The sequence below is a fragment of the Lepidochelys olivacea genome (genome assembly GCF_965140295.1).
Source record: "Lepidochelys olivacea isolate rLepOli2 genome assembly, chromosome: 21".
In the NCBI taxonomy this organism is placed as follows: domain Eukaryota; kingdom Metazoa; phylum Chordata; order Testudines; family Cheloniidae; genus Lepidochelys; species Lepidochelys olivacea.
This window is the reverse complement of record NC_140431.1, coordinates 15,256,443-15,275,508: the sequence shown is the minus strand read 5'-3', so window position 1 is coordinate 15,275,508 and position 19,066 is coordinate 15,256,443. Positions and strand designations below refer to the sequence as shown.

Below are 19,066 nucleotides of genomic sequence, written 5' to 3'. Positions count from 1 at the left end.
GGCCAGGGCTTAGCTAGGAGACACGGAGGAGCCGGGGCACCAGCAGGGCCAGGGAGGGCGCCTTGCAACATCGGCTGAGAATGCCACTCGAGAGCGAGGTCCATGCTGACTGGACGGGCAGAACCGTCCCTTCTGGGCCGGACATCTTGGAATCCCCATGGGAGGTGATGCATGCAAAGGGCCAACACCTGCCGAGATTGGCTCCCCTTCTCCCTGCTTCCACCCATCCAGCGTGGGCATTTAAAGGCCCCTTAGCCAAGTGTCTCCCCTCTTTTCTGGCTAAGAGCAGCGAGAGCAGAGCCGTGCCCCGCTCCGAAGCAGGGCAGGGCTCAAAGCCCAGTTCCCTAGCACCCCAGATCCCTGGGAGTTTGTTAGCATCTGTACCTTGAACACCTGGCAGACGGCTTCATCCAGCGTCTTCCAATCCACCTTCCCGCTCACCTTGCTGCAGCCCAGGAAGAATTCCTGCTGCTTTAAATCCTGAAAGCCGAAGGCAAAGGCATGAGCATGGCTGGAACGTCCCACCTGGCACGCCCTGCTGCGAGCCGTCCACGTGCCCCAACTGGGTTGTGTGCTCGCCCTGGCCCGGCTGCGCCCCCAGGGTCCTTACCCCTTTGATGATGTGCTGGGGCGGCATGCGCACTACTATCCGCAGCGTCACCTCGTCCTTCTGGGCCCCCACGGCGTCCATCGGCGACAGGTCTGGGGAGGGAGCAGCAGAGTCAGCCCCGCTCGCTGCTGGAAGCCACACTCCCCAGCAGGCGACAGTCATCCCCTGACAGCCCTCGTGACTGACGCAGCTCCTGCAAGCCAGGGCCTGACCCATAGCCTGCTACGGCTCCCAGTGTCTGCAACGAGGAGGGCTCAGGCCCCTTGCCCCAGCTCCCTGGCGCCCAGCAGCAGGCTGGGGTGGACCCTTGGATCTGGCACCAAGGGCAGGAGGTTCCCAGCTCCTTTGGAGCTGCCAGGGATCAGGATTTCCCTGCATATCTGGCCTGCACCTGCCCCTGCATCCACTGTGTGGCTCCTCCAGGCTCTGTGGGGCCCAGGCTGACCCCAGCCTGCAGCAGAGCCCGTGGTAGAGAGGCAGCCAGACCCCTGCCCAGGAGCGGGTTGCTGCTCTGTCCTGTGGTCAGCGGTGCACACTCGCTGCACAGAGGTCCCATCCCTGATGCATCCCGCTCTCCCTGGTACCTGTATCTGCCAAGCCGGGGCTGAAGGACTGAGCGAGGGCAAGGCCCAGTGAGCGCCGTGGGGACGAGGAGGCAGACGTGCTCCTGATGTGCCCGGGGATGGAGCCCGGCACTGACGAAGGCCCTGGGACCACCTTGAGCCGATCGTTCTCGGCCTTCAAGAGATCCACCTCCAGCTGTGGAGAAGGCAGGGGTTACAGAGCAGAGCCCATGGCCACGGACCCAGATCAGGAACCCTCCAGCTCCCTGAGCACTCCCAGCACAAGGAAAACAGACCCTCTGGTCCGGCAGAGCTCTCAGCCCACCCCCTCTCCCGTGCCGTGGAGCCACTGACCCCCAATGCCACGAGACCTGGGGTGCTACTGGACAGAGTGCAGCCCCACCATCATCAAAGGCTACGGGCTGGACCATGTGCTCAAAGCGCACGCCCCCAGAGGAGAGCAGGGGTGGTGTTTGGCCCCACCAGGGAGAGGGCTGGAAATGGCTGGGAGAGGCAGGCCAGGGGAGTGGCCCAGGGTCGGTGAGCCAGGCCCACTCTGCGGTGGGTCCGTGGCTCCCCACGCAAGGACGGGGCCCTCACCTGCATGTTGTGCATGGTCTCACGGAGCTGGTCCAGCTGGTGGGCTGAGTTCAGAGCCTCCAGCCGGATGTCGGTCAGTTTCATCTCCTTCTCCCACAGCTCGGAGCGCAGTTCCGACACCTCCTTCTTCTCCGGCTCTTCCTCCTCCTCGTTGGCCTGGAAGAGCCTGCGCCGGGAAAAAGACACCCATAGGGTGGCCGGTCACAACGTGCTCTGCTAGGGGGTGCTGAAGCGAGGTGTGACCCCGAGTTCCACCCAGAGGCCACCGTCGGGTCTGAGCAATGCTTTCAGAGGAGGCTGAGCAGCAGCCAGATGGGAGGTGGGGGGGGGGGTCACAGGGCCCAGCCGATGCCCCAGTGCCTTCCTGTGCCCACGCGGCGGCAGGACCAGCGAGGGCTAGGGACGCAAACATGCCAGCCAAGCTGCCTCGTCCACCCCCATCCACAGCGATCTCGCCAGAGCAGCCGTGCTGAGGACAATGAATGCACCAGGCCAGGGGTCCATGCTGGGTGCGAGACATGCTGCACCCAGGAAGGGAGAAGGGGCTGGGTGCCCCACACCGTGGCCTGGGGCCTGAGCAGCTGGCACGGGAATCCAAGTCTATGGGCCAGGCTCCCAGCTGGAATCCATGCAGTGTCACTGGGTCACACCAGCGGGGGATCTGGCCCCGTGCATGGCCCCGGGCCAGCTGCAGGGCAAGGGCTGCCCTTACTCAGTGGCGTCGATGCCCACGGAGGAGGAGTTGGAGGACTTGATGGAAGGCGAGGCAGTCTCAGTGGAGCCGTGCTGCAGCTTGGGAGAGGACGGGGCTGAGGAGTCGGGGGTGGCGATTTCCTCGATGTCCGAGTAGGAGGAGGCCGACTTGGGGCCCTTCTTGATGCTGAAGGCCTTGTTGAACGAGCTCCGGAGCTGCAGAAGACAAGGAGGATGTCCAGAAAAGGTTAAACCACAGATCACCCCAGCCGTGACACCAGACACTTCCCCCGCTGGCTCCAGCCATCTCCCATCCTGACCCCAGCTCTGGCCAGCAGGCGACAAACTCCAGGGTCGCTCGGCAGGGAGAGCTTTATCTTGGGTTCCTCCCGGGAGATTCCATCTCCCCCAGCCCTTCCGCTGCTGCACTGGCCCCGCAGGGGCACCCCACAGGAGGGTGGGCGGATCTTCCATGATCACGAATGCACGCGCCCTGTGTGTCCCCCCCTCCCTGCTTGCGAGAGCAGCATCCTGTCAGAGGAGCCGGCCCTGGGGGAGACCGACCGGGATGTTTGGTGCATCCCCTTGCCTGGGTAGAAGGAAAGAGCTGGTCGACCTTGCACATCACCCAGCCCCAGCCAGGGGTCAGAGCCTCTTACATCCTGCCTGTGGCTACTCAGCCATCCACAGGGGAGAGGGATACTACCAAAAAAAAGGGGCCAATTGTGAACATCGGTGTCCCTCCAGACCGAAGTGGGGATGCCATGGGGTCCCTGCATGCCTGAGTGCCCCTACCCTCCGACCTCCATCCCTGTTGCTGTTCATACCCCTGCCCCCACTTGCTGCCCAATGCTTAGGGCCCAGATCCTCAAATCCCAGACCCACTAAAATCAGTGGGAGTTAGCAGCCTGAACAGCTGTGATGATCTGGGTCTAGGTGCCCCATGCCCCTCCGTGGGGCTGTTGGCAGAGGGCAGTGTGGGACGAAGCCGTAACCCTGGGGGCTTCAGCACAGTCGGAGGGACCCAGCTGCGTAAGTTCCAGGCCTATCGGCATTCCGCTGGGCCCTGGGTCAGCCCAGCCCTCCTGGGAAGGAGAAACGGCCTCCCTGAATGAGCCCTCCAGTGCTGACGGAGGACAGCCAGGAACCCCCACCCCCATGGGCAGGTCCCACCGTGCCCGCAGCTATCAGACACGCTTCCCCTTTCCGGAATGCAGAGGTGCACCTGAGCAAGCAGCCGCAGAGGCAAGCGTGGGCGCGCTCCGAGCCTGGCTGAGCCAGCATGGCCGTGCCCAGTGCTGAGGCACGTCCGCGTTACGCTCCAGGGACAAAATCCCACAGGGCCATGGGCGGGTCCCATCACCGCCCCCTGGCGGCACACACAGAATATGTCCCCCGTGGGGCGGCTCCCGGGCATCCACACACAACCCCTTGGCACCCCAGGCCAGCGTGACAGCGGCAGGGCCACTCATGCCATGCCAGCTCCACTCCAGCAGGAGGCACCCTGGGGCACATCCAGCCCTGCCAGGACTCTGCAGGGCTCAGAGGAGTCTGACCAGGGAAGACCTTGGCCTGCTGCCGTCCATCCCTTGCTTGAAACAACCCTGAAAGGGGACTGCAATATGAGGGAGCCGTGTGATCCAAGACCACTTCAGGGGCCCCCTCCCTGCTTTGCCAGGGGAGCATGGGATAGTGGGGAGAGCGGCAGCTTGAGTGACAGCACTCGGGGTTTCTCTTTCCAGCTGTGGGGGGCTGGTTCCACCCTTCAGCCCTACCGGAGGGCACAACGGGACTGTTACCACGCCGGCTGCTCTGTCTGGGTCTGGACTGGCTCAGCTCAAAGCAGCTGTAACTGGCTGCCCTGCGCGGGACTCCTGGGACGGGAACTGCCAACACCCAGGGGTGCAGAAGGCAGAGATCAGCCTCGGGTCTCTGATGCGGGGTACCCAATCCCAGTGTTCTCTGGGAAACTCATTACCGCCGCTCCCAGCCAATCACCATGCCTGATTCTACGGCCGCAGAAGAGGATTGGCTGGCGAGGGATTCTATTCGAATGGGGTGGCATCGGGTGAACACTCGACCGCACGCCGCTAGGGGACAGCCTTTCAGAGGAACACCCCGTTCTAGTGGACGTGGGACATCCCATTCCCCTAAAGCCCAGCTTGGCGGTGCCACGAAAGGCAGCGGGCGTGAGGCGGGGAGAGCACAGTCCCTGTCTCTGGGGGCTTGAGTCTGTTCTGTCAAGCCAGGCAAGGCTGGTGGGAAGCTCCAGCATGGGGGAAAGCATCACAGATGCCAAATCACGGGGCTAGCGCGTGGTGGCCGGGGGCCCATGTGGTGCTACAGAACATCTCTGTGGCTCTGATCACGGGGGAGCCTGGCTCAGGAGGGAAAAGGCCAAGCCCACACAGCCCTGGGCTCTGGTGTCCAATGCCGCCATTCTGCAAGGCTCATGCCCGCCCCACTGAACTCAACGGAGCTGCTCCTGCCAGTGCAAGGAACCCAACCCAAGGACTTGGAATCCAGCCCCAAAAGGCTCACCGGACTCTGAGGACTCGGAGAGGGGATGCTGCTCGTGCCCAGCCCTGCTTGAGCCTCCCCAGCAAGGAGGACGACGGGGTTGCTAACACATGACGGGCCCGGCGGCCCAGACTCCTGCTTAATCCGCATCCCAGATGGAGCATGCAGCATGCATACACGCACACACCGGGGGCACAGAACAGAGACACCGACTGAAAGGACGGCTCAGGGGGCCAGACGCTGTGATGGGCGGAGGGGACTCTGAAATGGGGGTGTCGCCGGCCTCATTCGCGGTCCCACACCAACCCTGGATCTCTCAAGGAGGCTGCTCCCCTTTAGCGCTTTCACAACGACTGCAGGATACCAACCAGCCCCTGTGGATTGCCGGGTGCGTCACCAGATGGCATGTCACAGGGCTGGCAATCAGTGCATTGCTCTTTCATTACCCTGGCCTTGCAGCATGCCTGACAGACCCGTACGGACCAGACCTTCCTGGGAAGTTAAGGCCCTGTTCTGCTCCCAATGGAGCCAATGCACAGCTCGGTTCAAAGGGGGCAGGACTGGGTCTTGGGGATGGGCATCAGCCTGTCAGCCAGTGGACTAGGCCTGGTGGGCAGAGAGGGCTGGACAATGTGGTCGGGAAGGAGGGCTCCTTACTGAAAATGCTGCATTTTCAGTGGGGAAAAAAACCAAAAAACCCCCAAACCATCAGAAGTCCGGAACCGAAATATTTTGATTCTGAACTGCTGCCAGGGTGCTACATGGGAGATGCAGTTCAGTTGCCTCGTGCTCCCGTCCTCCTTCATGGGCTAGGATCCCCAGTCAGACTACAACTCCCATGATGCACCGTCTCGTCGCTTGGCCAGGACAGGCTGTGCCTTATGGCAACCCAGTGCATCATGGGAGATGTAGTTCGATGGGGGGAGGGGGGCAATGTTCCTGAAATTCAGTTCCTGAAATACAATGGGGTCCTTCCCAGGATTGGGGGGTTGGCCTTTGCAAACAGATTTTCATATTAAAATATATCTGGTCACGTTGTGTATTTCAGAGGGGAAGGAGGGCGACCCAACTCCCTCCAAGGATGGACACCGCCCTCTCTGGAGCCAGTCAGCCCATTGAGAGGGACTGGGGTGCCTTGAGGGGCCCTGTTTTACCTTAGGGCCTGAGCCTGCAACCTCCATAAATCTGTGCCTATGGGGCTGAAGGACATTCGGCCACCATCTACTCCAAACACGTGGCAATGCCGGGCACCATCACCAGAGAGGGGCAGTGACCTGCCCACAGCCCCACGTGGTGGGTGGCCGAGTCAGATTAGACCCACATCTCCGGACTCTCAAATTCTCCCCCTCCTAGCACCAGAGGATGCGGCCCTTGGAATTGAGTAAACGAAGGAGCTTGGAGAACTTTGCCCTCTCGTCCCATTTGGTTTCAGCAGATTCGGGATGGGAGTGGGGATGCCGGCGACCCAGGAACAAGGCTGAGGAAGGGGTCTCAACCGGCTTGGCTGAAAACACTGATGAGAACTTTGGGTGAGAGAAACTTCTTTAGCCAGGAGGGTCAGTTTAGCCTCTAGAAAGCATCTGATGATTTTGTTTTCAACTTAACCTTCTTTCCAGCATCCTCACTCCTCATGACTTGACTCTCTAGTCTCTGACGATAAACATATTCTCGTGTTTGCTATAAATATATCTTAGCTGGGGTGCTATGCAGAGGGCTGATCCTCTGATATGTGCAGTTCCTTCAGGAACAGCGGGCTGGATAATTTGGTGAGTGCTCAATGCATCCGGGGCTGGACACGCAGGGAATGCGCCGAGGGCTCGGGACTGGCCTCTACCTGTTGCTACCAGCACAGACCGAGCGAGGCCCGCAGAGGCCTGGAAGGCAGGGCAGAGGCATCATCACAGCCCTGGGGTGTTCCCAGTCTGGCCAACGGCAGCAGAAGGATCCCATGAGCGCCCACCCAGCCTGCTGTCGCAGCCCCAAAAGGTTCAGAAAGTTCAGGCTCTGGGGCTCTCTAGGTATTCGCTCCTCACCCGGAGGAGGAGGTCCAAAGCACGGCCTGTCTGATCAGCAGTGACTAGCCAGCTGGGGTACCCAGCTCCATAGGTTTTTAGGTTCTGATTAATCAGTCTGACCTCCTGCACCGCCCAGGCCAGAGATCCTGGCCCAGCCACTGCTGCCCTGAGCCCCAGGCCTTGTGGCTGAGACAGAGCATTGCTCCAAAGACCCACTAAGGCGTTTCCGGTACCAAAACTCAAGGGCACCCAACAGCCCGAGCCCCCTCTGACAATTCAGACCCAGGAGCCCAACTTCCCTTGGCCAGAGCTTAATGGGGAGATGGGGGCCGAGGAGCTAGCTTCAAAGCTAAAACAAGCCCGTAAGCCAGCAACGCTCGGCAAGCCCGGTGGATGGACCATGCTCCACGGGTGGTCAGCGCCAGTGGAATGGATGGAATGGTTAGTTTCATGAGTGCTGTCCCACTGGAAATGAGCGATCGCCCTGGACGGGGGGCAAAACACGGGGAACCAGGGGGGTGGGAAAAGGTGTCAGACTTACCTCGTACACCTGGAAAAAAAGGGTTGGGGTCAGCATTGGGGGAGAGAAAACAAAACAAAGCAAGACTTAATCACACACTCAGCTCAGAGCCCTGCCTGTACCGAGCTGCTGGAGTCAGTGCACAGCTAGGGAGCCCTGGAGACCTGGGCAGCCTCCCCTAGCTTGCTGCAGCCGGCCCGTCCCCTCTACCTGAGCTGGGACCTGGAAAGAAGGGGTGACTGACCCCCATGGGGAATCCTGGCATGGGAGGGCGACTGGGCTGGTCCCTGCTCTGTCCAACTGCACCGCTCCAGGCTGCATTGCGGGAGCCAGCAGTTCCAGTGTGGGATATGGGGGGAGGGAGATCAGTCTGGAATGGTGCACACGTACTGGAACTGGGCTGGGGAACTTTCCCGGGTGGGCTGAAAACCCTGCCCAGCCAGCGACTCAGCCCTCAGTCCCAGAGTTGGCAAAGCACTTCCGAGAGGAAGTCCCAGCCTGCGGCGTCCCCCTAAGGCAGACAGCAGCATGCTAATCCGGGGCACCAAGGGTCCAGCCCCATGCCACCGGGATGCCTTGTGTGCTAAGAACACAACGTGGAGAGCCCGTTCCTGGGGCAGATCCTTCCACAATTTCCCCCCACGCCTCCTCCCCGCCAGCTCCCCTGACCTACCCAGCTCTTCTTCTTCTTCTTCTTGGCATCAGCATCCTTGCTGCTGCCAATGCTGGAGTGGCTGGTGATGCTGTTGAGGCTGGAGATGCTGTCAGAGGAGTTCTGCCTCTTGATGCGCAGCTCTGGGGTCCCAGGGAGGGAAGACAGAGAGAGAGGCTGAGAATCTACGTGTTGGCAAAGAGCCCTCCCCACTGGGGCCAGTCTCACACCCCATCTATACTGCTCTGCTCCCCTGGCTCAGCCAGCATCTTCCCCACCCCGGGCTTAGCCCCAGCTCCTGCGCCCTGCAGCGGCTTCCCTGGATTTCTCTGCACTTCGCTTCTTGCCCGTCCAGCACCATGGGGATCCTTATCTTCCCTTATGGGATGAGTGTGCTGTCTTCAAGAAATCTGTTCTTATGGGAGCTTTGAGACATTTTGCCACCATCTAATAATGGTTCTTTGTCCTCCTAGAGCACCCTGCTAATTTGGCAGGCAAGAGGGAAGGATCAGAACCCCCTGGTGGCAAATAAGGGCAGTACACAACTCTCAGCGATTGGTTCAGGCTCTCTCCAGACTCAGGCAGACATTTCTGCATCAGTTACATTTGGAGCAGGCTTTCAAAGCACCAGAAAATCTAGAAACAAGTGTGTGGAATGAAAGCGGGGATTCCCACAGTCCTGCAGCAAAGGGGCTGGGTTCTCCCGTAAATTCTGTGACGGGGCTCTGTGCAGGGTGGGTTTGCACAGACTGTAAGAATTAGACACAGATTTTCAAATGCTCTGCACCCAGAACCAGAGTGAGATTTCCAAAGGTGTTTCGGTGCCAAGAGCTTGAGACCTCTGAGGATCTGCGCCCCAGTGCCCTGTGATCGGCTGGTTGTAATTAACAAGCCGCGCTTACTACAACAGCGGGGGGCATACACAGCGGCAGCTTGCTCCCATTGGGATGTGCTGACAGACCACGCTGGGTTCTCTCTCATCACCGGCCAATGTTATTCTGTTTCAATGAGATTCCAGACTCTCTCTTCTACCTGGACTTCAAAGAGACGCTCATACATATTGCATCAAATACACAAGGACCAGGCGAGAGTGACACGGATCAGACACGTGCCACGGGCTCCCAATGGCTGCTGAGAGACGGGAGACACTGATGCAGGATGGTCTTTGCTGGGCGTTACAGGGGGTGGGGTGGTAGAGCAGACACCCCATCTCTCCTGGGGGAGAACGCAAGACATTGCACTTGGGGGCGTTTTAAACCTCCCAGCTTCTTGTGAATGAGCAGAATCCCATTGTCCCCCTTTCCTCCCCGTCCTGACGAGGATCTGGATCCCCTGCCTTGGTGAGGACATGACCGGGGGGGTCTAGATCACAGGCCTGGCGCTGGCCGCACAGCAGCAAGAAGCAGGGGTGGCAGCATTGCCACGGTGCCTGGCTCACCTTTGGGCGTGACGTCAGTCCCATTCAGAGCTCCTTGGATCACGGCTTGAGCCTCCGAGTTCTTCTTCTTCAAGAAGTCGATGGTCTCCCGCAGGTCCAGCAGCTCCGTGTCCTGGCAGAAGCACAGGGAAGATACCCTGTAGTCCCTGGTTGGGTGGAGATGCTCGGGACATCGCTAACCCATGCCCACAGCAAGCACCTCTCCCCCCAGCCAGGACACATGCCAGCTGCTTGCTCAGGGTGCTGGGCACAGCGGGCTACCAGCCTCCAGGGCTAATAGCCAGAGTCCTCCAGGGAAGCCCAAGAGAAAAGGAGGGTCTGGGCCGGAGGCTGGGTGGCTGGTCCCAGCCACTCCAGGGCAGCCCACTGCACCAGCCGGCACAGACCCTGGACGCAGGAGAAGCTCAGGCCCAGCAGGGATGAGCATGGGCGCTACGTGTGGGGGTAGGTGCAATCTCCAGTCAGCCCCCTGGGGGACAGCTGCCCCAGGGATCAGCCCGAGGCACGGCTAACCCCCTGCAAGGACGTGGCAGGCTCTGCTCCTTCTCTGGGAAGAGGCTTCCCCATCGCCCAGCGGGCTGGCTGGGGCCCTCTCCTGGACGGAGGTGCCGGCCTGCCCATGGGTTGGGCACCCCTTCGCAGATGAAGCCCTGAGGGGACTCACAGGGAGCTGACAGTGCCAAGTTCTATCCCCCAGGCCCTGCAGCTTCGCTGAGCCCAGTGGCAGCCAACAGGAGACCCCGGGGGATCGGGGGGCGGGGAGGGGAGACCTGCTCCCTGGCACAGAGACCCCGGTGCCCCACCAGCTCTCCCTGTGCAGCACCCACCTTCTCTTCCGCGGTCTCTGCCAGCTGGCGCAGACGGGACGTCATGTTCACCAGGCTCTGCTCGAAGGCCGCCACCAGGTTAGCCTGAAAGGCAGTGGGAGAGGGCGTCACGCTCAGCCAGGGAAGTCCCCAGCCGGCCCCTCTGCTCGGACCACTGGCCGCTGCGTGGTGAGCGCCCTGGGTTGGGGAGGTAAGTGTGCGGCATCCCCCCCATCACCTCCCAGCATCACTGTTCCCTCTAAGCTGTGTGCGTCCACCGATCCTAAACCCCACGCACACAGATCCTAAACCCCGCGCACACAAAAATTTACACAGAAGAAATTTTTTGGGCACGCGGCCTGTCAAAAATTAGAGGGAACATTGCCCAGCACGCTGCTCTATTGCCTGTCCTGTCCCGGAGGGACCCAGGCTCACGAGCCCCACAGCCCTGTCCGTACTATTGCCATGGTCTCTCGGAACAACGGCGGAGAAGAGCCCTGATCTCTCGCCCCCTGGGGAAGAGACTCTCTCCCAAGGAAGGGGGGGTGGGAGCCAGGGGGAAGGTGCCGGAGGTGGGGATGGACACCTGGAGTCTAGGGTGTGGAGGGATGGTGCCTGAGCGAAGGGGGCCTGGGATAGGAGCAGGTGGATAGGTGTGGCCCTTGCGGGAGGGTTCCCCCAGGGCTGAGAGTGCCTGGGAGGGTTCACAGTTCGGTGCTCGCTCCGGGTCTTGCCGCTCCGACCCCTCTGGTCCTGGGGCCAATCGTGCCGAGACCACAGACCAGAGCAGCCACGCTCATGCCACGCCACAGGGCGTGTGCAGTCTCTCCCACTGGGACGCAGCAGGCCATCTCCCAGGGCCACGCCTCCCCCGCGCAGCGGCAGGCTTGCCCGGCGTGCCAGGGGCCCTGCGCACCGTGGGGACGCTGCGTGGCTCCGGGGTGGCACTCCTGCCCTGCAGAGAGCAGCCATGTGGGGGGGATGATCTCAGTGGGGAGGTGACCCCACCCCACAACGTAGATCTGGGAGTGCTGTCAAAACGGGCATCTTCCTGCAAACGGCCAGTTGAGGGTGCCAGGCACAGGGGATGCACTGGCCCCAGCCACCCGAGGACACTCCACTGCCAGCCGCTCCTCTGACCCATCACCCATCATCTACTCTGACCAGCTCCTGTCCCAGGGAGAGCTGCACAGGCTGGAGTGCCTCTGCTGGGCACTGGCCTCTGCATCTCTGCCCTGCCCGCCCTTCGATGCCAGCTCTGCCCCTCGTGTCCGCCACGCGGTGAGCCTTCCCCTCCTTGCTCCTGGCAGGGTCAGAAATGTCCCCATCTGCTCGCCGGAGCAGGGTGCGTCCAATCCCCGCCTTGTCCCCAGTGTGATGGTCCCACGTGCCCCATCACTCCTCCCCCCATCTTTAAGGGATTTCCACAGTTGCGCGTTATAGAGGGTCGAGAGACCTCTGATGATGCCCCCCACTCCGGACAAGCACTAGGCCTGGCCCGGAGCTGCGGCTGGACTCACATTGGCTGACAGCTGAGACGTCAGGGTCGCCACCTTCTCCTGGGACGACTCCAGCTCCCGGCGCAGCTTGCGGATTTGCTGGAGGGGAGAGAAGGCAAAGTGGGAAGGGTCAGGGAGGAGTGGGCCGCTCCCCCCCTCGGGGGCTGGGAGCGAGCCGTCAGGGCGGGTGGAGAAGTGGGGTCTCACCGTACCTCGGATTGCATCCTCTCCTCCGCCTGGCAGAGCACAGCGCAGCAGGAAGGAGAGACAGAGAGGCCAGCGTTAGGACAGAGGGGGGAAGTGAGGCGCAGACAGGCAGAGACTTGGGGGGCAGAGCCATGCATAGAACTGAACCCCACCCGCAGCCACCGTGGGGCTCCTCCCACAAAGCCATCCAGACAGCAGCTGGCTGCAGCCACCCCCGCAAGGCCCCATCGGCGTGGCCGGCCCGTGGCCCCCCGCCCCCGGACATGCAGGGAACGGGAGCGCCCCGGCGCGGGCGGGGGACCGCGGGGGCAGCTCTTACCGAGGAGTAGGTGGAGGAAGCGCTGGAGGCCAGGGACAGCACCGATCCATGAACTGCAACAGAACAAACACGTCTGAGTCACGGAGCCCTCCACCGCGCCCTGGCTCAGAGCGCGGGAGTTCAGGGGGCGAGTGCCGGCTTTCCCAGAGGGGTCTGCGGGGCGCCACAGCAGGGGATCAGTGGGGAGGCAGGGGCAGGAGAGGTACTGCAGAGGGACAGGTTACAGGCAGGGGCCACATTCAGCTGGGCAGCCTGCCCTGGCAAGCCTGCCCTTGCCATGCGGCACCACCCAGCCAAGGAGCTCACGTTGCTGTGGGGACGCCATTGAGCAGAGCCTGACCACGCCCAGGCCCCTCCTCATCCCTCTGAAGAGCCGGGTCAGCATCACCATCCCCATTATACAGATGGGGAAACTGAGGCACCAGGGTGGGGAAATGGGGGCCTTGCCCCAGGTAACACGGTGAGGCACAGCCAGGAATAGTCCGACTCCCAGCCCTGCGCCTTGCCCATGGTGGCTCAGTCTCCCTCCAGGCCCAGCTGCAACCCCAGCTGCCCAAATCCTCCTTTCCTGGCCCTAAAGCCAACCCATCCCCAGCACCCACTAGGCTGCCAAACCTGTCACAACGTGCCAGGTGGGCACCTGGAGCCCCCGTGTCCATCCGCTCATCTACCCTCAGGGACTTGTGGGCCCAGAGCCAGGTTCCCAGCCCAGCTTTGCACGTGCAGCCCCTGACACCTCCAGGGGCACCTCTGAGGTCAACCCCCCTATCTCCCAATAGGACTGTGCAGGTTCCTTCCCCCAGAGGAGCCACGGAGCCAGCACTCTGGGGCAGGGAGCAGACAGAGCCATGGGCCCTGCCACTGCTCTCACGCTCCATAGGGAAGCTGGTTTGACCCTTCCTGCTGCCCTGGGACTGACGGGATTCCCCACTTGCTCGCCAGCAGGATTAACCCTCTCTTGTCCCCCACAGTAGCAGTGCTCCGGATTGTGAGCACTGCCGCCGCCATCTACGGGTACCAAAAGGGATGCCCGGGGCAGGGGACCACGGAGCCATGCTATCCCCGGGTAACAGGGAGGAAGAGCCCGTCGCTCCGGCCGGAGCACGAGTGTCTCACCGTCATCCGCGGGGTCCCGGAAGGAGCCCGAGCGGATCATGCCCTTGGGTCTGTCTGCCAGGGAGAGGGTGCTGCCCATCTGGGAGGTGCTGTAGAGCTCGAAGGCGGAGTCGTGGGTGGGGATGCTGTTGGAACGGGTGATCCGCGGAGTGGTGGCAGCGGTGGGACTCACTGCATGGAGAAGGCAGGGGAGGGAGAAGAGAAGAGGCGGGCTCAGAAACGCATCTGGCCCAGAGGAGCGGAGCAGCAGGGAGTGTGGGGTGAGGAGGGGCCGGAGCCCTGAGGAGCCAGGGACGCGGGAGGGTGGGGGAGGACGCCACACAAGGTCACGCTCGGGGCCAGAGCCTTAGCTCAGGCAGGAAGGGGGGACACGAGCGAAGCCAGTACGCTAGGCTGAGGAATACCTGCTTGGGGCTGGCCCACGCGCTCTCCCAGGTGGTGCATCCTGGGAACAGCGTGTTCATGCCCAAAGCCGGTGTCAATCAGGAGTAATCCCATTGGGCCCCGATATCCCGCTCACTCACTTCGGTGTCAATCAGGAGTAACCCCACTGGGCCCCAATCCCTCCCCGCACTCACTCCAGTGTAAAACAGGAGTAATGCTGGGCCGGCTGACTCGCTTCGGTTTCAAACAGGAGTAACCCCACTGGGCCTGAACCTTCACGTTGGTGTAAATCAGGAAAATCCCACTGAAGCCAGTTCCTCTGGCACAAGCGAGAGAAGTGGGCCCCACACCTGTGAGGGACTCTCCTACCCGACAGTTTGCCTCCCACTCACTTTCACTGGGGGCGCTTTCAAGGGGAGCCCCCCACTTGCCCTCCCCGCCCCAGCTGGGCTATGTCAGAGCACGGCCCTTTGTGCAGCGGCTGCCCAGAGAGGAAGCAGAGGGCAGGCGCCAGAGGCCACCGGCTTAGCAGAGTCCTTGCCTGTCCTGGGGCTGGGCAGAGGGCCTGGGGGTGTGTTAGGCACTTTGTGGGGCTTCTCTGCCTCTGGTTTCTATGGGCAAGGCCCTCTGGACAAGCCAGCTCCGCCCTCTGCAGCACACAGGCCTTGCTGTGATCCTCGTGTGTGGCACAAACACCAGGGCCAGCTCCTCAGCGGCCGTAAACTGGCAGAGCTCCAGGGACGCTGCTCTCGATGGCGCTGCGCTGATTTACACCCGCCGGGGATTTGGCCCCGACCCAGCCACGGGAAACTGACCGATGTTCGTGAGCGGGCTTTTCCCGGCCAAGGACACGGAGAGGGCGGGAGGCGAGGGCAGCTCCGATGGGTCGTCCGACTCCGGGAGCCCTCCGATCGTGTGGGAGTGGCGCCTCTCCTTGGTCTCCTCTTGGGATTGGAGCTGGTACCTGCTGGGGCCGAGGGAGAGATCAGCGAGGCGACGCTGCCGTGGGTCCCACCGGCCCATTTTCCCCGCCAGGGTCGAGTGGCCAAAGGGCTTTGGAATGGCCACGGCTCTCACCAAAGAGCTCAGAGTAAAGCCGTGTGGTGACCCAGCCCGGACCCTGTCACTGGATCCCCCGGGCAGATCCTTGCGCCCACTGGGACGCTGTGGGGGCAGTTCTAGGGGCTCAGTCCTCCTCTCGCTCCGCACGGATCTAACAAACCCAATGGCGAGGGGGAAGGCTTGGCCTCTCTCTGGAGTATCAGGCGTACCAAGGAGGTGCAGGGCTGGGCTCAGTTCTCTGGCCAAGATGTCCCCCTCAGCCCTGAGGCATTTCCCGCTGCCCGGGACAGCACAGGGGAGGCCGAGACACCAGCCGCAGCACTGGGAAGCCAGGCTAGGGGGCGTGGGCTCGACACGACAGCAGGATCTCTGGCATCCATGAAGGGCTGGTCTCCCGCTGCTCCGGGGTGATATTTTGCCCTTGCTCTGAGTGACCTGCAGTGCCCTGGGCAGCAAAGCTGTGCTTTTGGTGCAAGAGGGAGAGGGGCAGGGAGGATGGCCCAGAGTTTAGAGCACTAGCCTAGCAAACCCAGGGTCAGTTCCTTGCTCTGCCACAGTGACCTTGGGCAAGTCCCTTAGCCTCTCGGAGCCTCAGGACCCAGCACTAATGGAGGGCTAGTACCTCACTCCCTGTGGCTGAGAGGCCCCTGAGTGACCGTGAGGGGGCCACACAGGCGTTGAGATTTTACCTCAGCCCCTTCTTGGGCAGTGTGTTCCGGTCGCGGTTGGTGCTGGGGAGGAAGAGAAACACGAGTCATGGTCGGCTCCATGGGCTGAGAGAGGGAGGGCAGTTGCCAGGGCCAGGCTAGGGGCAATGCCCAGCTGGGGGCCATGCCAGTTTGGTGGTGGGTGCAGTCTGCTGGCTTCACTGGGAGCGGGTATAGAAGGGGTGGGTGGGACCGGAGCCAGCGTTTCCAGGGTGCAGAGGGGATTCCGGCCCGATGCTTGTGCCTCACAAAGCTGTCCATCCCTAGAGCTGCCAGGTGCCCCAAGGGGCGAGGCAGCCCTCCCCAGGGGACCATGGTGGGAGTTGGGGTTCTGTGCCCCCCAGAGCATAGCAGGGAGGCTCTGGAACCCCCCTACCCCGATAGCCGAGCCCTAGCACATCTGGGAGGTGGCCCTCCTCCTGCCCACCCTCCCCGTCCTCCGGCGGCACCTGTCCAGATGTGCAGCTCTGGGGCTGCCGGTCCAGCCCTGCTCACTGGTCTCCTCCTCTGTGCTGATGGGAGGGGTGGCAGCAGGGGCAGGGGTGGTGGTGCTGCCCCCGGAAAAGGCACTGGGCAGGCTGATTGGCATCTGCAGAGACTCCATGCTGCGGTGCAGGCCCGAGAGCTTGGGGTACATCCTGCCCTCCTTGGGGACACTGAAGCCGCTCATGAGCTCCAGGCCCTGGGAGAAGCTGGCCGAGTTGATGTTGAGGATGGGGGCAGGGCTGGGGGCGAAGCAAGGCGTGAGGTGCCCGGCCGCCTGGTGCCCGTCCTGCCGCTTGCTGGCGTGGGGCTGGGGCAGGTCACTGGAGGACGGCAGGTCCAGGCTGTTGGAGTTGACCTTGTCCAAGTTGGCCAGGGAAGGGGGCTTCACGTAGCTCTTGGCGGGCGCTCTGTGGGAACACAGTACCGGGTTGCAGACGGGCAGCGGAGACGCCGGGCCTGAGGCTGAGCCCAGATGGGGGAGGAAGCTCACCTAGCAGCCTGAGAGCGTGGCGGGGCCCGGCCCGGTTCGGCACGGGAGAGCGGGACGGGGCCTGGCCCGGCGGGGCTCACACCCTGCACTCGCCGAGTACGGGGCCCAGCCTTACTGCTGAGGCCTGACCCACTTTTGGGGAGAGGGTTTAAAAACAAAAGGCACCTGTACAATCTGTTGGCGCCCCTAATTCTGGCCATTTCTCTAGTTTCACACGCCACCCACCCCGCACCACCTTGGCTCTCTGCCTGACCGAGGTCTACATCCAGATGCCATGGTGACAGGCAACCATACAAAACCCCAAGGCTGATCGACAGCCACACCACGATGCCTCATGACACCACAATGCCTCATGGGAGCTGTAGTTCGACTGCCTCATATTCCCATTCTCCTTGATTTGCCAGACTCCCTAGTTGGACTACATATCCCATGATGCACCCCAGTCTCAGCTCTTGGAAAGGGAAGACGACATGCATCCTGAGAGACCCTAGCTGTGATGCATTATGGGAGATGAAGTCCAGCTGAGGAGCCCAGCCCATACGGAAGAATGGGGACAGGAGGTAACTGAACCACAACTTCCAAGAGACACTGTGGCAAATACTGAAATATTTGGGGTTTCAGGTGTTTGATTTCCTAGCTGAAAACCCAATTTTCCATCAAAAGCCAGTTTGGATGGAAAATGTCTGACCAGCCCTCATGGCAAGCCTGCGGGAGGAGCCCTGGCTCAGGCTGGCTGCCTATGGCAGTGGGGCTGATGCTGGGAGGTTTCCCTGGCTCCTACCTGAGCGGCGTTGGGGGCAGCTCGGCCCCTTTGGAGGCAGGCGGGTGGTTGGCTTGGGCCTTGGGGGTGCTTTCAGGAGAGCCGATGCTCTTCAGCGAGACGCACTCGGAGTCCAGGGCCACGGCCTTGGCTTTGGCTTTCTCCTTCTCACGGTCCGTCTGGTTCACCGGGGCCGGCGTGCTCCGGCTCGTGCCGATCTTGGAGGGCTCCTTGAGCCGTGACACCGAGATGCTCCCTTGCTTGGTGCTTAGGAGGCTGGGGTCGATGCTGCTGCTCACGGGCCGGTTCCCGCCACGCCCGCCCGTCACGCTCATGGAGCTGGATTTGGCCGGCCGCGGCAGGCTCCGGTACTGGATGTTGGAGCGAGCCCCAGGGGCCAGAAAGCCAGGCTCCCCGGCATTGGAGACATCCAGGCTGGTTTTCCTCCCATTGACAGGCTTGACGGGGATGCCGGAGCTCTTCTGGATCTTGCCGAGCGTGGCCGAGCCACCCGCCTGCATCACCGTAGCTGTGCCGGTGGCAGGAGGTGGCTTCTTGTATCCAAAGGAGCCGGAGGTAGAGGGCCGGGCGAGCCCTGAGGGAGGCTTCTTGGCATCCCCAATCCGATCCCGGCCAGCATCGGAGGAAGAGCGCTGCAGGCCCGCGTTCTTCACAGACAGCTTGCTCTTGTCAGTGGCTTTAGCTTCAGGTTTGCCTGGGGGAGCGGAGCGAGATGGAGAAGGTCACAAGCAATACAGAAGCGTACCCCAGCCCCCTGGCCCTCCTGGGATTGGACTCCTCTGGCACAACATAGGCTCCTGTGGCTAAGAAACTTCACCCCATCCAGGGAGCTTCTGTTCTGCAAACAGCCTTGCTTTCACCTACCTTGAAAGAGCCAGTTCCCAAGAAGCAGGTGTGATGAGAGTAATTTAACAAGCCCTGGTTCTTACATAGCACTTCTCAGCCATAGATGCCAAAGCGTTTTACCAAGGAGGCCAGGATCATCATCCCTACTGGGCAGATGGGGAAACTGAGGCACAGAGGGGGCAGTGACTCACCCAGCGACACAGTCAGGAATAGAACCCAGATCTCCTGAGTCTCGGTCCAGTGCCCTCTCCACTAGGCCACACTGGAGCAGGGAACCAAGCCTTTCAACATGGAAATCTGTGCATGGTTTCCATGCAAAAAATCAGCCTCATTTCAAGGCTGAACCGAACCGAACGTGAAGGGCACCAACTTCCCCACGGTAGGGGGCACGACCACCGGATCATGTCAAAGATTGACACTCAACTTTTGCACAAGAGCTGGCACGTGCCCTGCTCTGTTCTGTAGTACTTGCCGACTGGAGGGACAGCTGCCAAGCCTGGGATGGGCCGAGCCCCCGGGACGGGGAATACACTGCGGGGAGCAGTCCAGCATGGGCCCCTGGGATGATGGGACTGACAGGCTCTTGGATGCCTGCTGTCACAGCAGGCTGTGATGTGACACCTGCAGGGAAAGCACCTCTCGGGCCCCTGGGGAATCAGAGTGATGATGCCAGCGGGGTGGGTCTGGCACCAAAGGCAGCACGAGTCGGAGGTCACCAGCTGCCCACACTGCCCAGTGTTGGGGCAGCTGCA

The 19,066-nt window shown here is 61.9% G+C and overlaps 1 protein-coding gene across 2 annotated transcripts in view; it reads right to left on the bottom strand.

Moving 5' to 3' along the window:
* The window catches only part of NAV1 (neuron navigator 1), a 298,657-nt gene that overhangs the window by 15,663 nt on the left and 263,928 nt on the right, over positions 1–19,066 (bottom strand). Inside the window, exons 9-24 of one of the 2 annotated variants that reach the window (XM_084611036.1) lie at positions 17,469–18,162; positions 16,161–16,604; positions 15,694–15,735; positions 14,758–14,906; positions 13,559–13,729; positions 12,443–12,495; positions 12,129–12,152; positions 11,938–12,015; positions 10,439–10,522; positions 9,612–9,723; positions 8,195–8,316; positions 2,486–2,682; positions 1,774–1,939; positions 1,195–1,369; positions 611–702; positions 385–480 (exon numbers count right to left, since the gene is read on the bottom strand). In XM_084611036.1, the coding sequence (XP_084467162.1) occupies positions 385–480; positions 611–702; positions 1,195–1,369; positions 1,774–1,939; positions 2,486–2,682; positions 8,195–8,316; positions 9,612–9,723; positions 10,439–10,522; positions 11,938–12,015; positions 12,129–12,152; positions 12,443–12,495; positions 13,559–13,729; positions 14,758–14,906; positions 15,694–15,735; positions 16,161–16,604; positions 17,469–18,162 (2,699 nt within the window). Of the gene's footprint in view, positions 1–384; positions 481–610; positions 703–1,194; positions 1,370–1,773; positions 1,940–2,485; positions 2,683–8,194; positions 8,317–9,611; positions 9,724–10,438; positions 10,523–11,937; positions 12,016–12,128; positions 12,153–12,442; positions 12,496–13,558; positions 13,730–14,757; positions 14,910–15,693; positions 15,736–16,160; positions 16,605–17,468; positions 18,163–19,066 lie in introns of both variants that reach the window. The other variant, XM_084611037.1, reaches the window with a different exon arrangement.